The sequence below is a fragment of the Rhinopithecus roxellana genome, chromosome 8 (assembly GCF_007565055.1).
Source record: "Rhinopithecus roxellana isolate Shanxi Qingling chromosome 8, ASM756505v1, whole genome shotgun sequence".
Classification (NCBI taxonomy): Eukaryota; Metazoa; Chordata; class Mammalia; order Primates; family Cercopithecidae; genus Rhinopithecus; species Rhinopithecus roxellana.
In genome coordinates, this window is record NC_044556.1 from 99,756,434 (window position 1) to 99,780,390 (window position 23,957).

Genomic DNA, 23,957 nt, shown 5'->3' on the forward strand with positions numbered 1-23,957 from the left:
AAAACAAATTCTTTTTTCTTTTCTAATAAACCCCTGAGTTCTGTCAATGTTAAAAAGAAGAGTGAAAACTGTATCTTGTCCCTCTCAATTTGATTTTTCTCTGCATGTGCTGTGGAGGAAGGACAAGGTGCAAAACGCAAAGGACTTGTTAGAAAAAGTCTAATAGATTTGTTTTTATGTCACACCAACATAGATTCTCCCCAAGGAGAGGCAGACAGCTGAGCTTGACTATCGAAAAGCTTTTGGAAATGAGTGGAAACAGGCTGGTGGACATCAGGATCCGGACAAAAACAGACTCAGCGAAGAATTCCTCACAGCCCATCCGAGATACCAGTTCCTCTGCCTGAGTACGTGCGTATACGCTGGTGGCCTTCAGGTGGTGGATTTCCAGCTGGAACAAAGTGTTTCCGTTGGGTATCGAAAGAGTTCTCAGTGTTGCTTTTGCCCTTCTTCCTTTCCTGGGCTTTTTCTGTTCATCTGAATGGACCATAGGTACTTTCCTGGGGCGAGGGCAGCAGGGCAAGAGTGGTGTCTTTCAGCAGGAGGAACCTGGGAGACTGTTGATGTTCTTGAAACGGAGAGAGTTGCATTTAGGGAAGGGAAAGCAATTTTTTTATTTTTAAGAGATGGAGTCTTGCTCTGTCGCCCAGGCGGAGTGATCTTGGTTCACTGCAACCTCTGCCTCCCGGTTTCAAGTTATTCTCCTGTCTTAGCCTCCCAAGTAGCTGGGATTAGAGGCCCCTGCCACCACACCCAGCTAATTTTTGTATTGTTAGTAGAGATGGCCAGGCTGGTCATATTGGCCAGGCTGGTCTCAAACTCCTGACCTCAAGTGATCCACCCACCTTGGCTTCTCCAAGTGCTGGGATTATAGGTGTGAGACACCATGCCCAGCAGGAAAGCACTTCTTTTTCTTTTCTTTTTTTCTTGAGACAGAGTCTTGCTCTGTCACCCAGGCTGGAATGCAGTGGCACAATCTCAGCTCATTGCAACCTCCACCTCCTGGGTTCAAGTGATTCTCCTGCCTCAGCTTCCAGAGTAGCTGGGACTATAGGCGTGCACCACCATGCCTGACTAATTTTTGTATATATTTTTTTGAGACGGAATTTCGCTCTGTTGCCCAGGCTGGAGTGCAGTGGTGCAGGCTCACTACAACCTCCGCCTCCCAGGTTCAAGCAATTATCCTGCCTCAGCCTCCTGAGAAGCTGGGATTACAGGCGTCTGCTATGACGCCTGGCTAATTTTTTTTGTATTTTTAGTAGAGATGGGGTTTCACCAGGTTGGCCAGGCTGGTCTGAGAAACTCCTGACCTCAGGTGATCTGCCCGCCTTGGCTTCCCAAAGTGCTGGGATTACAGGCGAGAGCCACTGCGCCTGGCCGGCATCCATAGTTTTTAAAGCCCCACAGGTAATTCTAATGAACAGGAAAGTTCGCATGAGAGTGTAGTTCTGCAGTAAGCTCTCATCCCCAGGGCTCGCCACCAAGGCTGGCACTTGGCATGCACGGTGGCTCGTTCAGTCCTCCAGCCTGGTTCTTCAGGCTTTGAAGCTAAGAATTCATGAGCCTTTGTCCCTGATGTACTTTCCATTTTGTTTTGCCTTCATTATTATTCCACATTTCGCTTTTATGTGATTTTCCTTTTTTATATTTCTTAATGCAAGAAGCTCACTGCATAAACGCTTTAGGCTTGAACAGTATCTTTAAGGAAGAAAAGCAGCCTGGAGGAATCCCTTTCAAATTACTCCATTAGCCGGCCCAATTTCCTGGCCACGCACCGCTCCTTGAATTCTAAATCACTTGGGGGTGGGCAAGGGAAGATTCTGAAGCAGCTGGCCAGGTATTGTTGAGTATTTCACTGCTCAGAATGCTAGAAGACAGAAGCACAGATACATGGGGGATTTAGAGAAATTTTGTCACTGTTTGGCGTAGAGCAGGAAAAAAGTACTGCTTTCCTCCTCTCCTATGGAGGCTGTGGTCCAGGCCGAGGAACTGGTTTGCAGTGTGGTACTGAGCGCCCAGCCTGGCACTGCACGGTCTGGTTGCAACTTGGGGAAGGTGTCTTGTGGATTGTGTCTCAGGTGGCACCAGGTTTCTCTCAGCGCAGAAAGAACTGTTACCAAAAGTGACACTCGGGGAAAACATTTGAAGTATTTGAGGGCAGTCTTCTCTTGCTAGTTTGAGTCAGGACACCTAAGGAACAATGATGTAATACACATGTAAACACGTTGCTTTTCATTTATTGTCTTCTGTTGAGTTTCACTGATCATTAACAATGAGCCAGATCAGTTACAGAGTCTGCAGCTCTGGGTAGACAGACGATTCTGCCCTTAGGAGTGGTGGTTGTCTATCACTCCTAAAAATCACACTGAATAAAGGCAGCTCCATGTGTCCTGGGAAAGGCACAGGCTGTCTGGATACTTACCTATGCTTTTTTTTTTTTTTTTTTCTTATAGTCGCCTTTGGTTTATCATTCATCTCTTTTGATTTCTTAAACAGAATATGGTGCACCTGAAGACTGGGAACTCAAAACACAACAACCATTTATGCTCAAAAACCAGCTACTAAGTAAGACGCTCAGATTCAAATAGTTTATTTGTATTTGAGTCCTTAGGTGCCGAAACAGATAGTGTGTTTCTCTTAAGTGTGTATCTCTTAAGTACTTAAGTAAATGCTTTGAGTTTTAAATGAATTCTTTTTTTTTTTTTTTTTTTTTTTTTTTGAGACAGTCTCCCTCTGTCCCAGGCTGGAGTGCAGTGGCGTGATCTCAGCTCATTGCAACCTCTGCCTCCCAGGTTCTAAGTGATTCTCCTGCCTCAGCCTCTGGAGTAACTGGGACTATGGGCATACACCACCACACCCAGCTAACTTTTTTTTTTTTAATTGAGACGGAGTTTTGCTCTTGTTGCCAGGCTGGAGTGCAGTGGCACGATCTTGGCTTACGGCAGCCTCCACCTCCCAGGTTCAAGTGATTCTCCTGCCTCAGCCTCCCAGGTAGCTGGGATTACAGGCATGCGCCACCATGCCCAGCTCATTTTGTATTTTTAGTAGAGACGAGCTTTAAACATGTTGTTTAGGCTGGTCTCGACTCCTGACCTCAGGAGATCCACCCGCCTTGGCTTCCCAAAATGCTGGGATTAGAGGCGTGAGCCACCACACCCAAAGAAATGAATTCTTTTTTTTTTTTGAGACGGAGTCTCGCTCTGTCGCCCAGGCTGGAGTGCAGTGGCCGGATCTCAGCTCACTGCAAGCTCCGCCTCCCAGGTTTACGCCATTCTCCTGCCTCAGCCTCCCGAGTAGCTGGGACTACAGGCGCCCGCCACCTCGCCCGGCTAGTTTTTTGTATTTTTTAGTAGAGACGGGGTTTCACCATGTTAGCCAGGATGGTCTCGATCTCCTGACCTCGTGATCCGCCCGTCTCGGCCTCCCAAAGTGCTGGGATTACAGGCTTGAGCCACCGCGCCCGGCAAGAAATGAATTCTTTAAAACATATCTAAATTCTTTATACATTTTTGCAACTCCTATGTTTTAAACTCATTTAATAGTGTTATAAATGTGGGAGGTAATGGAGTTGTGAACCAAATTGTGATTTGTGAATTTATGACTTGAAAACCTGTCCAAGCTGTCAGGAAAGAAGCACTAAGCAGGGAAAAGGGATCAGGAAAGCAGCAGTAAGCGGGGAGTAAGCGGGGAAAAGGGATCAGGAAAGCAGCAGTAAGCAGGGAAAAGGGATCAGGAAAGCAGCAGTAAGCGGGGAAAAGGGATCAGGAAAGCAGCAGTAAGCGGGGAAAAGGGATCAGGAAAGCAGCAGTAAGCGGGGAAAAGGGATCAGGAAAGCAGCAGTAAGCGGGGAAAAGGGATCAGGAAAGCAGCAGTAAGCGGGGAAAAGGGATCAGGAAGCAGCAGTAGCGGGGAAAAGGGATCAGGAAGCAGCAGTAAGCGGGGAAAAGGGATCAGGAAGCAGCAGTAGCGGGGAAAAGGGATCAGGAAAGCAGCAGTAGCGGGGAAAAGGGATCAGGAAAGCAGCAGTGAGCGGGGAAAAGGGATCAGGAGAGCAGCAGTGAGCGGGGAAAAGGGATCAGGAGAGCAGCAGTGAGCGGGGAAAAGGGATCAGGAGAGCTGCAGTGAGCGGGGAAAAGGGATCAGGAGAGCAGCAGTGAGCGGGGAAAAGGGATCAGGAGAGCAGCAGTGAGCGGGGAAAAGGGATCAGGAGAGCAGCAGTGAGCGGGGAAAAGGGATCAGGAGAGCAGCAGTGAGCGGGGAAAAGGGATCAGGAGAGCAGCAGTGAGCGGGGAAAAGGGATCAGAGAGCAGCAGTGAGCGGGGAAAAGGGATCAGGAGAGCAGCATTGAGCGGGGAAAAGGGATCAGGAGAGCAGCAGTGAGCGGGGAAAAGGGATCAGGAGAGCAGCAGTGAGCGGGGAAAAGGGATCAGGAGAGCAGCAGTGAGCGGGGAAAAGGGATCAGGAAGCAGCAGTGAGCGGGGAAAAGGGATCAGGAGAGCAGCAGTGAGCGGGGAAAAGGGATCAGGAGAGCAGCAGTGAGCGGGGAAAAGGGATCAGGAGAGCAGCAGTGAGCGGGGAAAAGGGATCAGGAGAGCAGCAGTGAGCGGGGAAAAGGGATCAGGAGAGCAGCAGTGAGCGGGGAAAAGGGATCAGGAGAGCAGCAGTGAGCGGGGAAAAAGGATCAGGAAGCAGCAGTTGAGCGGGGAAAAGGGATCAGGAGAGCAGCAGTGAGCGGGAAAAGGGATCAGGAGAGCAGCAGTGAGCGGGGAAAATGGATCAGTAGAGCAGCAGTGAGCGGGGAAAAGGGATCAGGAGAGCAGCAGTGAGCGGGGAAAAGGGATCAGGAGAGCAGCAGTGAGCGGGGAAGAGGGATCAGGAGAGCAGCAGTGAGCGGGGAAGAGGGATCAGGAGAGCAGCAGTGAGCGGGGAAGAGGGATCAGGAGAGCAGCAGTGAGCGGGGAAGAGGGATCAGGAGAGCAGCAGTGAGCGGGGAAGAGGGATCAGGAGAGCAGCAGTGAGCGGGGAAGAGGGATCAGGAGAGCAGCAGTGAGCGGGGAAGAGGGATCAGGAGAGCAGCAGTGAGCGGGGAAGAGGGATCAGGAGAGCAGCAGTGAGCGGGGAAGAGGGATCAGGAGAGCAGCAGTGAGCGGGGAAGAGGGATCAGGAGAGCAGCAGTGAGCGGGGAAGAGGGATCAGGAGAGCAGCAGTGAGCGGGGAAGAGGGATCAGGAGAGCAGCAGTGAGCGGGGAAAAGGGATCAGGAGAGCAGCAGTGAGCGGGGAAGAGGGATCAGTGTGGTGTCCAGCTATTTTTGCTGTTGTTAACAGTTCATGGAAGGGTTTATACAGTTGATTAGACCTGCCAGTTTGCACTGAATAGCTCTATCATTTGGCCATCTGTTGATGTGTGTGGATAATTTAAATCCATATAATAGTAGATATCAATTAGTCTTTTTCTTTGTTTCTCTTAAAGCACTGAAGATAAAATACCCTGATCAACTTGATCAGAAAGTCCTAGAGAAACAACTGCCGGGTAAGAAAAATGAGCCTGTCTTTTCCTTAAACTCTGAATCATCAGCCTAGGCATGAGTCAGCTAAAATTAAAACCTTTAACTCATGTCTCAAAGTGTGGACCTCAGAGCTTAGAGGTTTTCATTAGTCTTTCATATTCTAAAATACCATCAATCGTGCTAATGTCACTCCCCCATGCCCCCAGAAGTTCAGGTCTCCCATAACTTTATCAGCTGAAAGCAGTTTTGTTAACATTGGAAGCCCCTGCATATAATTACACACACACACACACACACACACAATTTTAGTTTGAGACAAGGCCTCTGTCACCCAGGCTGGAGTGCAGTGGCACCATCTCAGCCCACAGCAGCCTCTGCTTCCTGGGCTCAAGCATTTCTCCAGCCTCGGCCTCCATGTAGCTGGGACTACAGGTGTGAGCCACTAACGCCCGGCTAATTTTTGTAGAGATGGGTTTCGCCATGTTGTCCAGGCTGGTCTCGAATTCCTGAGCTCAAAGCCATCCGCCTGCCTCAGTCTCCCGAAGTGATGGGGTTATAGGCATGAGCCACTGCAGTTGGCATAAATTGTATTTTTAACCAAAAGCCTGAGATCTTGAATGGCATAGACTTTCAGAAGCATTCCCCAAGCCTGTTGCTGTTTCCAGGGAGACTGTGACACTGGGTTTGGGGTCTGCTTCTCATCCCTTCATAAGAGAGGAGTTGTGTCCTGGTGAACTGAATTCTTATGGGAGGTTTGTGACTTTGCTTACTTTCTACTTCCGCTCCTGACGGATCAGGAGTCCCTGCAAAAACAATTTGTAGATGCTCTTTTAATGGACACCCTGAAATGGTTTTGGGAAAACTACCTTAGAACTTAAAAAAAAAAAAAAGTGCTACTGGAACTGAATTACTTTTATTTGGAAAATAAATATGCTTGTGTCAATAAATTAGATCCACATAACTTACCTTAAACTTTCACTCAAAATAAAAATGAAATTATAGTCTATTTTTGAGTTTGCCATGATACTGTGAATTCTCAAGATTAAACTTGACTCATAGCTAACTGCTAAAATATAAACGGTAAATTTAGAGCAGTGAGGATTTAAATAAATGAAATACACATCAGCTTAATGACTCTAGTACACTGGGTTTGTTTGCCCGTCAGTGCAGTAAATTCCCATTGATTGTTAAATTCGTTTCTATCAGATAAAGCAAGCTTATCGTGGTGTTGCTTATATAAAGAAGGCTTTACTTGTGTTCAGAGAAGCAGCTTTCTGATTGATAACCATCCATTTAGTGTTAATTTACCAGAACGTCTCCATTTTTATTTATTCACAATCTAGTTTCTACTCCTGTAATACGTAATCTGGGTACTGCTATATAATGGATTAGAATTAGTGATTTCCCCCTTCATTATTCTGTTTTCAAACTTAAAATACTGCCAGTAAAGGCCCTGGTGGACACAGACTAGTCAAAGAGGGCCAGGACTGTTTTTTTTTTTTTTTATTATTGTTTTTCAGACGGGGTCTGGCTGTCACTCAGGCTGGAGTGCAGTGGTGCCATCTCGGCTCACTGCAGGCTCCATCACCTTGATCCCGGGCTCAAGTGATCCTCCCACCTCCGCCTCTTGAGTAGCTGGGACTATAGGCATGAACCACCACACCCTGCTATTTTTTTGCTTTTTAGTAGAGATGAAGCCTCGCTATGTTGCTAAGGCTGGCCTCAAACTCCTGAGCTCAAGCTGTTCTCCTATCATCACCTCCCAAAGTGCTGGGATCACAGGTGTGAGCCGCCACGCCTGGAGGGCCAGGACTTCCTGTGAATGTTTGTGGCCTTCGATGTCTTTGCGTGTTTCCTTTTGCCTTTGCAGATACATCAAATCAATTAATGGGAATGTCACCACTATGGAGTGTTTGCTCAAGAATATTGTCATCAGACCTGCTTCGTTAAGCTTTCCTCTGCAGTCTTCCTGTGGAAGGCACTGAGGTAGACCTGGCAAGTCCTGTCATCTGGGCATATGCCTGAATGCAGCCCTTGGCTGGGGGTGACAGTGCCACCTTACCCTTCTCTACTTCCACACTGTACACCTGACTGGTATCCCAGGTCTTCTGAGATTCAGTTAGCCATTTTGGGAACACTCACTGCATTCATGCTGTTTTTATTAATCTTCAGGTAGAGCTGCAGAGATTCGACTATCCATAGAAATTATATGTAGGAAGTACTACTTTCAACTGTTCAGAGTCTGAGTCCTATACTCTATAAACTCAGCAGTAAGCCAGCAGATTACAAGGGTTCTTTTTTCCCCCTTTTTTATTTGCTTTTCTGTTCCTCAACTGTGCACTCACTCAACTCACTCATACAAAGGTTCTTAATACTAATTCTTATGCCACATGCTGCGAATATGTAACCACTACCATAGGTAAACGTCTTCTAAAAAGAAAAGTAATAGCCAGGTATGGTGGCTTACACCTGTAATCCTAGCACTTTGGGAGGCCAAGGTGGGCAAATTGCTTGAGCCCAGGAGTTCGAGACCAGCCTGAACAACATGGAGAAACCCCGTCTCTACAAAAATAAATAAATACAAAAATTAGCTGGGTGTGGTGGTGCATGCCTGTAGTCCCAGCTACTTGGGCAGCTGAGGTGGGAGGATGGTTTGAGCCCAGGAAGTTGAGGCCACAGTGAGCTGTGATTGAGCCACTGCAATCTGGCCTGGGTGACAGAGTGAGGCCCTGTCTAAAATTAAAAAAAAAAAAAAAAAAGCAATATCATTTTTTTTATCCATTAGATTAGCAAAATTAAAATAATACTGGCTGGCATGAAAAAGCAGTATACCTTTTTTGTAAAGTCATGTGGGAATTACTATACAAAGTTAAAAATACACATATGCTCTGACCAAGCATTGTGTCTTGCAGCATTTGTGATGGTAAAGATAATAAGAATCTAAATACTTGCCAGTGGGGGAATAAGCTCTGGTAGAACCACACAGCACACAAGGTACTGTCATGTGTCACTGAGGAGAATGAAGCAGGTCTGGAGCTGCGCTGTCCAGTGTGACCGCAATAACCACATGTGGCTAGTTAAATTCATTAAAATAAAATAAATTCAGTTCTTCAGTCATACTCGCCGCATTCCAGGTGCTCAGTACCACATGTGGCTGCTATATTGGGCAGTGTATGTCTAGAGGACATGGCATGGAATTGGCATGGAAAGCTATACCATCATGTCATAAAGAAATATAAATGTAGCAGGTCAATATATTATAAAACCTATACATCCTTTTTTTTTTTTTTTGAGACGGAGTCTCATTCTGTCACCCAAGCTAGAGTGCAGTGGCATGATCTTGGCTCACTGCAAACTCTGCCTTCCAGGTTCAAGCAACTCTCCCTGCCTCAGCTTCCCAAGTAGCTGGGTTAACAGGCGCCCGCCACCACGCCCGGCTAATTTTTGTATTTTTAGTAGACAGGGTTTCTCCATGTTGGCCAGGCTGGTCTCAAACTCCTGACCTCTGGTGATCTGCCCACCTCAGCCTCCCAAAGTGTTGGGATTACAGGTGTGAGCCACTGCGCCTGGCTTAAAACCTATATACATCCTTATATGAACAGAGAAAAAAAAAGGCCTAGAGGTAAACCTCTCAAATTTTTAACATTGGTCATAGGCAGGTAAAAAGAAATAATTAGCTATTTCCATATTCTCTGAATGTTAAGACAGTCATGTTAGTATACTAAAAATGGTAATGCTATTTATTACATACAAATTGCTACTTTCTTCTATAGAACCGGTATGAGTAGGCAGATTTTTTTTTGAGACAAGGCTCACTTTGTTACCCAGGCTGGATGGAGTACAGGCGCCATCATGGCTCACTGTAGCCTTGACCTCCTGTGCGCCAGTGATCCTCCCAAGTAGCTGGGAGTAGAGCGTACATTGTTATGCTTGGCTAATTTATTATTTTTTGTAGAGATGGGGTGTCCTCATGTTGCCCAGGCTGCTCTCGAATTCCTGGGCTCTGATCCCTCTGCCTCCCAAAGTGCTGGGGTTACAGGTGTGAGCAGGCCAGGCAGATTTCTTATTAGAATTGTTTTATGACCAAACTTTCTGTTTCTGTCACATGTTAGGAGTATGTCATTTCCCACTGGTGTGCAGCACTTAACCCCTTCTCAACCAGGCTCCAACAATGAAAGCCAGTCCATCTAAATCTTTTGAAAGGACTCGACTATCACATATTCACACATGAAAGAGCAAATTTTGTTAATTAAAATTATACATTCTATTAACCGTATTCAATACATACAAAAAGGCCAGTTTTTATTCTAAAATAAAGATAACATTTATTATCACAAGTTGCATAAAAACACACAGCTTTTACAAAAATGATTTTTGATAGAAAAATATGTTTGAATACACTGTGATATTTGTAGGAACACCACACTATTGCTGTATCTCCAGCTAAAGCTTCAAGGAAACTCTGTTTCTCATAATCAAAATATCCACTATTTACCACAACCCATCTTTGGAAAGAAGTTCATAGTGTATTCTGAACAAGCCAAAGTGTAGACTCGGAAGTTACATTCCCATGCCTGGCAGTCACTTGTGTATGTTTAACACAGTTTACACATGACATAATTACAGAATGGTGGCGCTGGAAGGGACTTTGTAGATCATTTAGTCGACACCCTCCTTTTACAGAGGAGGAACTAAGGCCAGAGTTGAGAGATGTCCTCAGGATACCTGAGTCCCATTCCAGTGTTTGTTCAGTAATTCATAAGGAAGTCATCACAAAGGTTTAAAAAGAAAATGTTAATGACTCACTCCCATTATTATTCTGTGCTGAGAGTATCATTCTGGTTTATTCAGATTAAGAAAGAAATACACCTACTGAAATGGTATGAAACTCACTGTCAAAGGGCACTTAGGTCCGTTGGCTCCGTTTCCCACAGTTCCCCAACTGAACACGTGGTACAAAGACTCAGGCTTTCCCCTACTTACTTACTTACTTGGGTAAAGTGACTTGGGTAAAATGACAGATACGCCCAGGCCCTGGGCTCACGCCTGTAATCCCAGCACTTTGGGAGGTCAGGGTGGATCACGAGGTCAGGAGCTTGAGACCAGCCTGGCCAACATGGTGAAACCCCGTCTCTACTAAAAATACCAAAGTTGGCCGGGCGCGGTGGCTCAAGCCTGTAATCCCAGCACTTTGGGAGGCCGAGACGGGCGGATCACGAGGTCAGGAGATCGAGACCATCCTGGCTAACACGGTGAAACCCCGTCTCTACTAAAAATACAAAAAACTAGCCGGGCGAGGTGGCGGCGCCTGTAGTCCCAGCTACTCGGGAGGCTGAGGCAGGAGAATGGCGGGAACCCGGGAGGCGGAGCTTGCAGTGAGCCGAGATTGCGCCACCGCACTCCAGCCTGGGCGACAGAGCAAAACTCCGTTTCAAAAAAAAAAAAAAAAAAAAAAAAAATACCAAAGTTAGCTGGGTGTGGTGACGGGCACCAGCTACTCGGAAGGCTGAGGCAGGAGAATCATTTGAACCCGGGAAGCGGAGGTTGCAGTGAGCTGAGATTGCACCATTGCACTCCAGCCTGGGCAACAGAGCGAGACGGTCTCAAAAAAAAAAAAAAAAAAAAAAAAAAAAAAAAAAAAAAAACAGCTACCATTGCAGTGATACTGTGGTCTCATCACATGAGCTAGTTTTACAAGTAAGTGTCATTTGAGAGAACGAATGGACTTTTCTTGTCTTTTGATAGGCTCCATGACAATTCAAAAGGTGAAGGGATGGCTGTCACGTCTTCTCAAAGTTCCTGTGTCAGACCTTCTGTTGTCCTATGAAAGTCCCAAAGTAAGTTGCCCAGGAAAAAACAGTCAAGCTTCGTCCTCATGATGACATTAAACTGTCTCTAGATAGCAACAGTTTGATTCTAAATGGAGACCATAGATCTGTTTGATTTTAAGGGTAAGCTACTGCCTGGGGACGGGGTGGGGTAGAGGATGTGTAACATGCTTTTTCAGATCTGTCTTAATCACATCCTTCCCTACCTTCCTTCTAATTTTAGGAGCCGGGCATAGAAATCAAGCTGGAAAATGACCTACAGTCATTACGTTTTTATTCGGTGGAAAATGAAGATTGTCTATTAGTGCGATGGTAACAACCAACTAATAAAATTTAGAGACTACACTGCTTATCATGTCTGGGGTTCATCGGAAATAAATGATCCACTGGAACAATTCTGTCAAAAACAAAGGGGTTTACAACTTGCCCTAAGGATAACAAGGGATGTATTTTCACCACTGATGTAGTTTTTGTTGGGAAGCGACCATTTCTAGGCTTATACATAATAGCAGTAATAAAGGCTTTGACCCTACCAACAATTTTCTGATCTTATTTCATATTTATTTTTACAGTTCATCACTGCATTTCATGATAAGATTTAAATATTAAATAGAAACTAGCTAGCCTAATAAAATCTGAACACAGTTAATGTCTGTCATAAGACTAGTTTTAATGGAATTCTCTATTGATACTACTATTTTAAAGGGTTACTAAAATGATTTGGCTGGTCATTTTGGGAAATGTCCCTTAAACTTGGGGAGACACATCCTCTACTATGTATAACAATATGCTATTATCTGTCTTCTCAGTTGCACTATTTTCTAAGAGTACTGAAATTAATCACATGCTTTTCCCTACAATTATACCTAAGCTGACTGTATCTTCTTTCATAGAAGATAACCAGCTCTGATTGAAATGTACTCATATTAGGTAAACTTTAGGCAATGATAGGAGGAAAGCAAAACTAATTCTTTCAAAATGTCAACAATTTAGAAATATCCTTCCCAATGCCACTAAAACCCTGAGAGGTATTTGCTTTTATTCATACTCACAAAAATTTAGCATTTAAAAACTATGAGTACTAAACTGTGACCTTCAGGATTTATGTTAGATGGCAGAAAGAAAACTTGGGTATTAGTCTACCATATAAATGGACTTCTTTAAAAGCAAGGTTCTGAACTGAGAATCATATTGGTTCCTCTTCAAGTTCAAGTTGCCCACTTCAGAGATCCACAAAATCTGACGTTATTTCCAGAAACCCCAAACTTTGGTATAAGTGACCACTGCTCAAATATGTGATCACATGATCACACAGCATTCCTGTGAGTTCTTTTTGTCTGGTAATTATCCTCATTAAACTCTACAGAGCTATCCTGCAATCCAGGTTGAAACTCAAACTCTCAGTTAGCACTACAGATTCTGAACTAGGCCAAGTTTTAACCAAAAATTACAGGTAATGGTGAATTACTAATTAGCCACAATGCATAAGGATTTAGAAATTTTTTTTTTTTATAAAATAACTTGGTATTTTTCTGATAATCTTCCAATATATAAACTTTTCTTATGCTACAGTACCAGTTGATTTTTAAGAAGAAAATTTGTGCAAACATTAAGAAACACCGCATTGGTTCTGGGTGAAAGTGCCGGTCTGGAACTCTCTTGAAAGACCGTACAGTCTACTGCTAAACCCTGGGACTCCTCAGACTTGCACTCAGATTATCGTTTGCCTGCCCTGATTTTAGATGCTGCTAATTCAAGTCCCTGTTATCTTGCTTCACATCGACAAGGATCACCGCACCGTTCCTTCAGTTTCCACAGTTCTGTCAGTTCCCATGGAGAATACTGAGGAGAAGACAGCATTCCTGTCTCGCAGGTCTTCTCACACAGCCACAGGCTGTCCTGTTGAAAACAACCAAAGCCGATCTGAGAGTGGTGAAACTGTTCTAAGAGCGTCAGAAAGTCTGCACGTAGACAGTTTTTATCTATTCGAATGATGCTGAAATCACTTCAAGGATAACTCCATGTGTGGACTAACTGGTGAGGTTTGGGGTGGCACCTCCTGAATGGGGAAAACACCAGGTCCCTGTGGCTGTGGAATACAGAAACAAGGCAGTGTGTGGACGAAGAGTTAGTCAACAAATGCAATTCTGTAATGAATGATTTTAGAAACCACAAGTGAGTTTCATGTTTGCTCCTAAAGGTGTGTCTATGGCAGCATTAATAACAGCTATTATTCTGATGGAATGCTTACAATATTGTGGGGGCTCTACGCCAGCACTTTGTAAATCTTTCACTCAATTCTCACAGTAACACTGTGAGGTAGGAGCTATTTCCCTCTTACAACTGAGGAACAAACTAGGAGTTAAGTAACTTGTTCAAGGTCACAGGGCTGGTAAATGAAGAGGAGGGATTAAAGACTCCCAAGCTCAAGTTCTTAACCACTAGACTATTTCCTAGCTACATGAATTGGCTTCTGTTTTCAGCAATATAGCAGAACACAGGGAGAAACTCATTCAATGTTTTGACAATACACAAATGTTGAGTAAAATTAAACACCTTTATAAAGCATGGCTGAACTCCATGAAGAAAGAAGAAACCGGGTAGGAGAAAGTGCTGAGTCAGCATGTGCCCTGCCGGCAGCTGCTGATCCTTGGGTTATGAAAGGCCAAGCCCAGGGACAGGAGGCTAATGGGAGACTGACACAGAGCTAGGATCTCTGAGGGGCCACAGCCTCAGGGGGTATATAAGAAAACAAACTCGGCTTGTCTGTCTCAGTCTTGCCCCTCAGTGGGATGGAAAGGAGTCTCTCTCCTCTGAGCGCCTACCCACAGCTTGCACTTAGGTAGCTCTGGGGCTGGTCGTCAGTCTGTGTAAGCCCAACAGTTCCAAGTCAAAAATCTGAAGTATTCATAGATGGTAGTTTTCCTAGGCGCATGGTAGAAAAAAATGTAAATCCTCTCTGTAGGAATGCATTTTAAATAAGGACTCAGTTTCCAAAGACAACACGGTCACAAAAAAAAACAAAAACAAACAAAAACAACTTTTCAACACATCAGAAAACAAGCCCTATGAACAACCGTCTGTAGAAACAGGAAACTGCAGAATCAGACCCAGCAAAGACTACAGATCCCAAAGTTATCAGATACAAAAATAATTCTATTCAAAGATGAGACTGAAAGTACAACAAGGGAATGGGACTATCAAAGTGGGCTACACAGATGTGGGTTGACTTCCGAGAGCTGCTCTGGGGCCCCAGCTCTATGCTGGGCTTCTAACTGACAGACACTGCATGTGCCTTCTGTCCCCTGCACCTTCGATGGCCAAAGTGGAAGTTGCAAGAATCCAGAACTCAACAGAAATCTCTAAAGCTAAAGTTAGCTTTGTGCTTGGTTTCTTCCCAGGTCTCTAGTTTCCATTTTGGTCTCTGCAGATTCATTTTTTTTTTTCTGGTTCAGCAATAGCGTGTTTTAAATGATGTCTTATATTTCATGCAGTGTCTTATTTGTATCGGTCAGAAGGGTTGAAGGATCCTTAGACTGCCACACTCAATCAGTGGATTCTGTCATTATTATTTTTTTTTTTTTTTGAGACAGAGTCTCGCTCTGTCGCCCAGGCTGGAGTGCAGTGGCGTGATCTCGGCTCACTGCAAGCTCCGCCTCCCGGGTTCATGCCATTCTCCTGCTTCAGCTTCCCGAGCAGCTGGGCCTACAGGCACCCGCCACTACATCCGGCTAATTTTTTTTGTATTTTTAGTAGAGATGGGGTTTCACCGTGTTAGCCAGGATGGTCTCCATCTCCTGACCTCGTGATCCGCCCACCTCGGCCTCCCAAAGTGCTGGGTTTACAGGCGTGAGCCACCACGCCCAGCCTTCTGTTGTTAAGTTTTAAAGCTGAAAATAATTTCTGATCAAACCTATGGAAACTGAATTTTTTGTAGGTAGGGGAACTTTCATTTATAACCTTTTGCTTTCAACTCAGAAAAATACTGTATGAGAAATAACCTAGGTGGATTATAGCAAAATAACCTGGTGAATTAAAGCAACAGCATAGCTATTATGGTAGAAGATCCTCATTCTTTCTGCCCATGGTGTGATATACATTACAGGCTAAGCATTCCAAATATGAAAATTTGAAATCCAAAATGCTCCAAAATCCAAAACTTTTTTTTCTTTTTTTTTTTTTTTGAGACAGGGTCTCTCTCGCTCTGTTGCTCAGGTGGGAGTGCAGCGGTGCATTCACAGCTCACTGCACCCTCGACCTCCCATGCTCAAGTTGATCCTCCTACCTTAGCCTCCTGAGTAGCTGGGACCACAGGCAGGTGCTGCCATGCCCAGCTAATTTTTTTGTACTTTTTGTAGAGATGAGAGTTTTGCCATGTTGCCCAGGCTGGTCTTGAACTCCTGGGCTCAAGTGATAATGCCCACCTTGGCCTCCTAGTGTTGGGATTACAGGCGTGTGCCACTTTGCCAAGCCCAAAACTTTTTGAGAGCCAACATGACACTCAAAGGAAATGCTCACTGAAGCATTTCAGTTTTCAGATTTGGGATGTGAAACTTGTAAGTACAATGCAATTATTCTAAAATCCAAAAAAATCTGAAATCCTCAATACTTCTGATCCCAGGCATTTTGGATAAGGGACACTCAACCTGTATATAGAAATCTCACCTCTTCAACTCTTAAGAGGCCTGAGGCCATCCCCAAAGACTTACCTGGTATCTTTTAGGTCCTATGGCTGCCATCCAGATGCCCATGCTTACATCTTCACCCTATACATGGCCCATAAAGTTTAAATGTAAAAATTTTAAATGCTATTTTATTTGTAAAGACAAAACCATGGCCACTCCCATCATAAACCACCTTTCTACTTTTTTGGAAACCGCGAGTAGACGACCCATCCTTCTCGTGTACCTTAAGCTTTCAGGAAGCACTTTGGACTCCCTCCTTAGGAATTAAAATCTTTCTCTTCCTCCAGGGACTATACTTTTTTTGTGTGTGTGAGACCAAGTCTCCCTCTGTCGCCCAGGCTGGCATGCAGTGGTGCGATCTCAGCTCACTGCAACCTCTGCCTCCAGGTTCACATGATTCTCCTGCCTCAGCCTCCCAAGTAGTTGGGAATACAGGTGTGCACCACCACGCCTGGCTCATTTTTTGTATTTTTAGTAGAGATGGGCTTTCACCATGTTAGGCTGGTTTCGAACTCCTAACCTCAAGTGATCTGCCTGCCTCAGCCTCCCAAAGTGCTACGATTACAGGCATGAGCCACAGTGCCCAGCCTCCAGGGACTACGCCTGTAAATACTAGCTGAAAACATAAGTAGGCTCAAAAAAGATTTAGGAATAGAATTTAAAGGCAAGATTTGAGGGATACGTGGTGCATCCTTAACCTTTGAGAGGTGATTCCTATACAGAGAGTAACGTGCTTTTCCCTAAGGTAAGTGGGTTCTGCTTTTCATGATGGAATGCGAGTGAGATGAAACTTGGTGTGATGAGTGTATATGTAGGTGGGAAATCCTTAATTTTTTATTTTATTTTTTATTATAGAGATGGGGTCTTGCTATGTCACCCAGGCTGGTCTTGAATTCCTGGGCTCAAGTGATCTACCTGCCTTAGCCTCCCAAAGTGCTGTGATTACAGGCGTGAGCCACCATGCCAAGCTAAGAAATTCTTAATTACCTGATAGGTCTTTAACCTCCCCGAGTTGCTTGCCAGCCAGCTGACGATGTCCTTGGAGATCACATACCCTGACCCACATGCAAAGGCAGGGTAAGCGGGGCTGGGGTACTCCAACTCCTGCCACTTTCCGGTTCGGTCAACTGCCCAATTCAGTCTGAAACTGAGATGAAAAATAATATGGCCTCTTTTGTTAGTCTGACACATATCCTGTGTCAGACTAACTTGACTAACTTAAACTTGACTCCTTTATCATCACTACAAAGGAATAAACTTGTAGAAGTGAGGAAAAAAAATAAGAAAATTTCTTTTTTTTTTGAGACGGAGTTTCGCTCTTGTTGCCCAGGCTGGAGGGCAGTGGCGCCATCTTGGCTCACTGCAACCCCGCCTCCCAGGTCCAAGCGATTCTCCTGCCTCAGCCTCCCGAGTAGCTGGGATTACAGGCATGCGCCATCATGACCAGCTAATTTTTTATATTTTTAGTAGAGACAGGGTTTCACCATGTTGGCCAGGCTGGTCTCGAACTCCTGATTTCAGGTGATCCACCCATCTCGGCCTCCCAAAGTGCTGGGATTACAGGTGTGAGCCACTGTGCCCCGCCAGAAAAAAATTTTTTTAATCTAAGGAAAGGAATTATCATTTATCCAGTGTTGTTTTAGATAAGATTGGTATGTTAAATTTTCTCAAAGTTGCATCTGTAACGTTTCTGAATGAAAAGGCACTAGAACACCCTGTGTTTTAGTACATATGAAAACAAAAAACCAAATCACTAATCCATATTGTATTCCTGAGGAAGCACAGAAAATGGTTTCAGAGATGCGTCACAAACTTATTCTAACAAAATATACAGTAGCTTCTAATGTGAATACCATTTATTTCTTTGGTGTAAGAATAAAAGCCATATTGTTTTCCCTCCTTTACTACATTAGCCTGAGGCTTTTCATTTAAACAAATTTTCCTCCAATTGTACAGTAATATAAAATTTATTATTTTTAAGATAGGGTCTCCCTCTGTTGCCCAGGCTGCAGTGCAGTTGCAAAATCATAGCTCATTGCAGCCTCCAACTCCTAGGCTCAAGCAGTCCCCCTGCCTCAGCCTCCCAAGTAGCTACGGGCTACAGGCTCACATCACCTTTTTTATTTTTTGTAGGGACAGGGTCTTGCAATGTTGCCCAGGCTAGTTTTGAACTCTTGGCCTCAAAGGATCCTCCCACCTCAGCTGTCCCAAAACTCTGGGATGACAGGTGTGAGCCAGCATGACTGACCTAGAGTAATGAAATATATATTAACCTAGGAGTCTAGTAAGAAATTGTATATCCCAACCACATTTTCAAAAAAAAAAAGGATATTTTATGCTTAATTAATTACATTTGTTCAGGTACATGAATGCCAATGAGCTAAGAATGGTTAACTTACTTTCCCCACCAAAAATTAGGCCCATCCAGATTCTTTTGGGCAATCCTATTAAATACAGCTTCGAGGTCTATGTAACAGTCGTCATCTGTCTTCAGCAACAAATTGAAGCTGGTTGTTTCCATAGTCCTGTTGACACAAAAGGGATATGAAAGTCAGTGCAACCAGACAAAGAAACAAAGAAACACCAATACAGTGGCGTCACTAACACTTCATTCAAAACTGTACCTGTCATTATCTGTATTTCTTATTCCTCAAATGTTGAAAATATTTGCTCTAACAAAATTTTGCTGCTATCAACTAAGGCCATCACTTGGTCTTTACTAAGTGGCATAACACAGAGAAGTACTAAGCTGATTTTAAGAGGTAAAGGAAGAGCATGATGAAGGAAAATATCTGGCTTAAATGGAACATACGTTCAAACAAATGCTTCTTAGACATCATTCAAGCCCTGCTGCCAAATCTATCAAATGTCTGAACCCTACCCTGTGTGTTAACAACAAAGGCCCAGCATAATGAATTAGGTGTTATATCTGGGCCTCTCACACAGAACACTATTGTACAATATGCATCTGATGCTACTATTTATATTACACTCAAAATATTTTATGGCTTAAAAAAACCTGACTTATTACATTGAAACACATTTTCCCTTGGAAACAGCTTCCAGCAATTAAACCATTATAAATGACCTGGAAGGCAAAGGAGAGTGACTTCATTATCTAGACGTAAAATATATAATCCTGACTAAAGACAAAATTGACTCCTTCATTTCACATTGACAATCCCTGTACAGCTGTTTAAAAACACAGTTTTGCTAGGGGGCCAGTCATATGTCAGAAGTCTCAATAAAATAAATTTAGAATTTCATTAGGTCAAAGAATGGTGAATTTAACAATAATGGGTCCACACCAAACAGCATCACCCCATGTTTCTAAAGTTTATTTCCAATTAATAGCAAAAGGCATACATAATATTTGCTAATTAGAAATAAATTTTCATGATAAAGAATATTTGGGTCACTGATAACTGAAATAAAGAAGAAGAAATAATGAAACTCATTTGCAGTGTGGAGATGGGCGATGCCAGCTATGGGGACGCAGGTCCCAGATCAGAGTCCTGTTGAAGGTTACTGCAGCGATCCAGGGAGAGAAGGCAGTCAGAACAGTGGCAGTGGAGACAAAGGGAGAGGCTAAGATACTTCCATGCCTGGGAAATAGCTCGCTCTAAAGAGAGTCCTAGAACCCAACAGCCCTGACTTCCCACCGTTGGGAACTCCATGCCCATTCCTCACCTCAGCCTCACCTATAATTGCAACTCTCATTTGTGGCCCCAAATTAAAAGGAGGTTCTTTTTCATATTACAGCTGTCTAAACTTAACCAGTATTTGACACACCCAGATTTCCAACCCTCATTTACTTCTGCCCTCTACCCACAGGATGAGTTCCAAATTATATTAATTTGCCCCAGCTGGCCAGGTATGGTGGCTCACGCCTATAATCCCGGCACTTTGGGAGGCCGAGGCAGGAAGACTGCTTGAGACCTTATTTCTATTTATAAATAAATAAATAAATAAATAAATAAATAAATAAATAAATAAATAAATAAATAAATAATTTGCCCCAGCTAAGAAACATTACCTTCCATAAACCAATTAAACCATCTACCCCTAAGGACCAGGGAACTGTATCCGTAAAGTACTGTTCTTGGTAACTTCCCACTCTGTCTAGGGCAACAGAAAAGAAAAGAAAAGAAGGAGACAGACCCTGGGCCTCACCAAGGAACAGGAGAAGGTTTTTAAAAATAAAAGTGAAAAAAATAAAAAGAGAATACCCTTTACAGGTTTGGCCTAATCAGAGATACAGTTTAAAAGTTTTAGCTCCACGGTCAGGATAGACAGTATCAGGAGACTCAACAGAAAATTCTGAGATCCTAGAGTAACTAATAATTCTAATAACTATACATGTTAAGATTTTATATATATATGTTACTATTATTATATATTGTTACTGTTATTATTGTTATAAAAGTAGGAGTTACAAGTAAGTTCCAAGAAACACTGGAGGGTCTGGGAAATTATAAATACCATTGATTCTGGGAGTTGTGGAATTTCAGTAAGCCAGCTATATAAGAGTTTTAGAATCAGGGAGGTAGTTTTTAACTGGATGCAGTAGAGACTGGAAGTATAAGGTGGATATTCAGTAGAAGAGAATTTCTATCAGTAACCTAAATGTGAGTGGCTATAACTGGGGAATCTGGGTAGGTGGGTATAAATACAACTAAAAATCAACCATTCCCAGACTCACTGATTTTTGTCTAATGCTGGCTTGAGAAAACCAAGGCAAGTAGAAATGACTCAAAATCAATCAATTTTTCCCTTTTTCTTTTTTTTTTTTTTGAGACAGAGTCTCACTCTACTGCCCAGGCTGGAGTGGAGTGGTGTGATCTTGGTTCACTGCAACCTCCGCCTTCTGGGTGCAAGTGATTCTCATGCCTCAGCCTCCTGAGTAGCTGGGATTACAGGCGCTCGCCACCACACTTGGCTAATTTTTGTATTTTTAGTAGAAACGGGGTTTTACCATGGCGGCCAGGCTGGTCTCAGACTCCAGATCTCAAGTGATCTGCCTGCCTTGGCTTCCCAAAAGTGCTGCCGGCAGGCACGAGCCACCAGCCAATTTTTGCCGTGTTTTTGATAGGTTAATATCACATTGTGGATCTTTATCAAAATAAAGAGGCAGCATCTTAGAAGCTTAAGGAATTGGGATACAATAGGTCATATCCCAGGTGCTCAGTGGCCTTAGGTTTGTTTTTATTTGTTGAAATCTCAGTGGTTTGAAGTTGATAAATTGTCTCGATAGCAAAAGAACAATAAGACAGGCACAGTGTCACGCACCTGTAATCTTAGCTACTCAGGAGGCTAAGGCAAGAGGTTTGCTTGCACTCAGGAGTTCAAGACCAGCCTAGGAAACATAGTAAGAACCCCATCTCAAAAAAAAAAGAAACTAACAATAAAACAAGTTCTACCTACCCAACATTTTTACAACCTACCATCTATAGAAGTTCAATAATTTTGCAGGAACATTACGGTAAGTGTCGACAACATCCACAAAAACAATATCATCATAGATGCTGCTTTCCTCCTTCAGTAAGGCATCTTCCTCATGGAGATTCCTTATATGATCAATAAGTCTTTGAGGGCGAGAATGAAGGCTGTGTAAGAGAGCATCACCTTCTAAAAAGGAAAAGTTGAGAGTTGGAGAAAAACGCTATTGTAAACTTACCACTCAGAACTTATGATGTACACTACAGTTCTTTGCCCAAGGTGACCTAACAGAAACACATGCAGTTGTTTGGAACTTTAGGTAGAAAAATGGGAACTCTCATACACCGCCAGTAGGTTTAAGTGGATGCCCCCACTCTGGAAAGCAATTTGGCAATATCTATTTAGGCTGAAAATGTGTACACCTTATGGTTCAGTTGAGGCCACTTGTAGATATATCCCTACTAACGTTATTTCACGAGGCTATTAATTACAGCACTGTTTGTAATTGTGGCAGAAAAACGGGACCAACCTAAATGTCCACTGAGAGAAAAAAAAATAGCCAGGTTGTGGTATATTCACATCATGAAATATAGCAGTTAAAAAAATTACCCTGATCTTGCATGTTAAAAGGATTGGGATGGAAAAATAAAGTTGAGTGAAAATTGCCAAGTGATAATACAATATGACACTACAGATATCAATTATAAAATATTCAAAACTATGTTATTTAAAGACATCGTCAGGCGTGGTGCCTTATGCCTGTAATCCCAGCACTTTGGGAGGCCGAGGACACTTAAGCCCAGAAGTTTGAGATCACTCTAGGTAATACAGGGAGACCCCCATCTCTAAATAAAATTTAAAAATTAGCCAGGCATCGTGGCGCATGCCTCTGGTCCCAGCTTCTTGGGAGGTCAAGGCAGGAGGATCCCTGGAGCTCAGGAGTTCAAGGCTGCAGTGAGCTATGGTCATACCACTGAACTCCATCCAGCCTGGGCAACAGAGCGAGACCCTGTCTCAAATAAATAAATAAAGAGATGTAAATATGTTCAAAGTAGAAAAATAAGAATGGGGGCCGGGTGCGGTGGCTCAAGCCTGTAATCCCAGCACTTTGGGAGGCCGAGACGGGCGGATCACGAGGTCAGGAGATCGAGACCATCCTGGCTAACACTGTGAAACCCTGTCTCTACTAAAAAATACAAAAAACTAGCTGGGCAAGGTGGCAGGCGCCTGTAGTCCCAGCTACTCGGGAGGCTGAGGCAGGAGAATGGCGTAAACCCGGGAGGCGGAGCTTGCAGTGAGCTGAGGTCCCACCACTGCACTCCAGCCTGGACGACAGAGCGAGACTCCGTCTCAAAAAAAAAAAAAAAAGAAAAAAAAGAAAAATAAGAATGGGAAGGGTACACATGAATTTTAGGAAAGTGGCACCCCCTTTGAGGAGAAGGAAGAGGAATACATCTAGGGAGAACCACAACAGGAAGGTTTCAACTGTACCTACAGTGTTTTCTTTCTTTTATTTATTTATTTTTTTTGAGACAGTCTCACTCTGTTGTCCAGGCTAGAGTGCAGTGGCGTCATCTCGGTTCACTGCAACCTCCACCTCCCGGATTCAAGTGATTCTCCTGCCTCAGCCTCCCAAGTAGCTGGGATTACAGGCGTGTGCCACCACGCCCAGCTAATTTTTGTATTTTTAGTAGAGACGAGGTTTCACCATGTTGGCCAGCTGGTCTTGAACTCCTGACCTCAAGTGATCCACCTGCCTCAGCCTCCCAAAGTGTTGGGATTACAGGCGTGAGCCACCGCACCCGGCATATAATGTTTTCTTTTTTCTTTTCTTTTCTTTTTTTTTTTTTGAGACAGAGTCTCACTCTGTTGCCCAGACTGGAGTACAGTGGTATGATCTCAGCGCACTGTAATCTCCACCTCCCGGGTTCAAGGATTCTCCTGTCTCAGCCTCCCTCGTGAGTAGCTGGGATTACAGGAGCCTGCCACCACGCCCAGCTAATTGTTTGTATTTTTACAAACAATTGTAAAAATTGTTTGTATTTTTACAAACAATTGTAAAAATTGTTTGTATTTTTACAAACAATTGTAAAAATTGTTTGTATTTTTACAAACAATTGTAAAAATTGTTTGTATTTTTACAAACAATTGTAAAAATTGTTTGTATTTTTACAAACAATTGTAAAAATTGTTTGTAACAAGAGGCGGGGTTTTGCCATGTTGGCCAGGCTGGTCTCAAACTCCTAACCTCAGGTGATCCACCCACCTCGGCCTCCCAAAGTGCTAAGATTACGGGCATGCACCACCGTGCCTGGCCATGTTTTATTAAAAAAAAAAAAATCACAAACGAATATGAAAAAATGTAAACATTTGTTAATTCTGAGCGCTGGGTACCTGGGAGTTTCAGTACTATTTCTGGTGTATTTATGATTATTTCCTTTTTTTTCTTCTGAGACAGGGTCTTGTTCTATCACCTGGGCTAGAATGCAGTGGTGCA

The 23,957-nt window shown here is 43.6% G+C and overlaps 2 protein-coding genes across 9 annotated transcripts in view; one reads left to right on the plus strand and one right to left on the minus strand.

Moving 5' to 3' along the window:
- The window catches only part of TBCE (tubulin folding cofactor E), a 92,787-nt gene extending 80,918 nt beyond the window's left edge, over positions 1-11,869 (plus strand). For 6 of the 7 annotated variants that reach the window (XM_010384654.2, XM_010384657.2, XM_030936487.1 and 3 more), the window contains 5 exons: positions 194-347; positions 2,497-2,565; positions 5,472-5,531; positions 11,254-11,345; positions 11,560-11,869. In XM_010384654.2, coding sequence (XP_010382956.1) covers positions 194-347; positions 2,497-2,565; positions 5,472-5,531; positions 11,254-11,345; positions 11,560-11,652 — 468 coding nt within the window. In that variant the 3' untranslated portion in view covers positions 11,653-11,869. Of the gene's footprint in view, positions 1-193; positions 348-2,496; positions 2,566-5,471; positions 5,532-11,253; positions 11,460-11,559 lie in introns of all 7 variants that reach the window. The other variant, XR_750285.2, reaches the window with a different exon arrangement.
- A 954-nt stretch (positions 11,870-12,823) lies between these two features.
- The window catches only part of B3GALNT2 (beta-1,3-N-acetylgalactosaminyltransferase 2), a 58,643-nt gene continuing 47,509 nt past the window's right edge, over positions 12,824-23,957 (minus strand). Inside the window, exons 9-13 of one of the 2 annotated variants that reach the window (XM_030936489.1) lie at positions 21,466-21,649; positions 18,421-18,546; positions 17,009-17,168; positions 16,046-16,102; positions 12,824-13,235 (exon numbers count right to left, since the gene is read on the minus strand). In XM_030936489.1, coding sequence (XP_030792349.1) covers positions 13,101-13,235; positions 16,046-16,102; positions 17,009-17,168; positions 18,421-18,546; positions 21,466-21,649 — 662 coding nt within the window. In that variant the 3' untranslated portion in view covers positions 12,824-13,100. Of the gene's footprint in view, positions 13,426-16,045; positions 16,103-17,008; positions 17,169-18,420; positions 18,547-21,465; positions 21,650-23,957 lie in introns of both variants that reach the window. The other variant, XM_010384661.2, reaches the window with a different exon arrangement.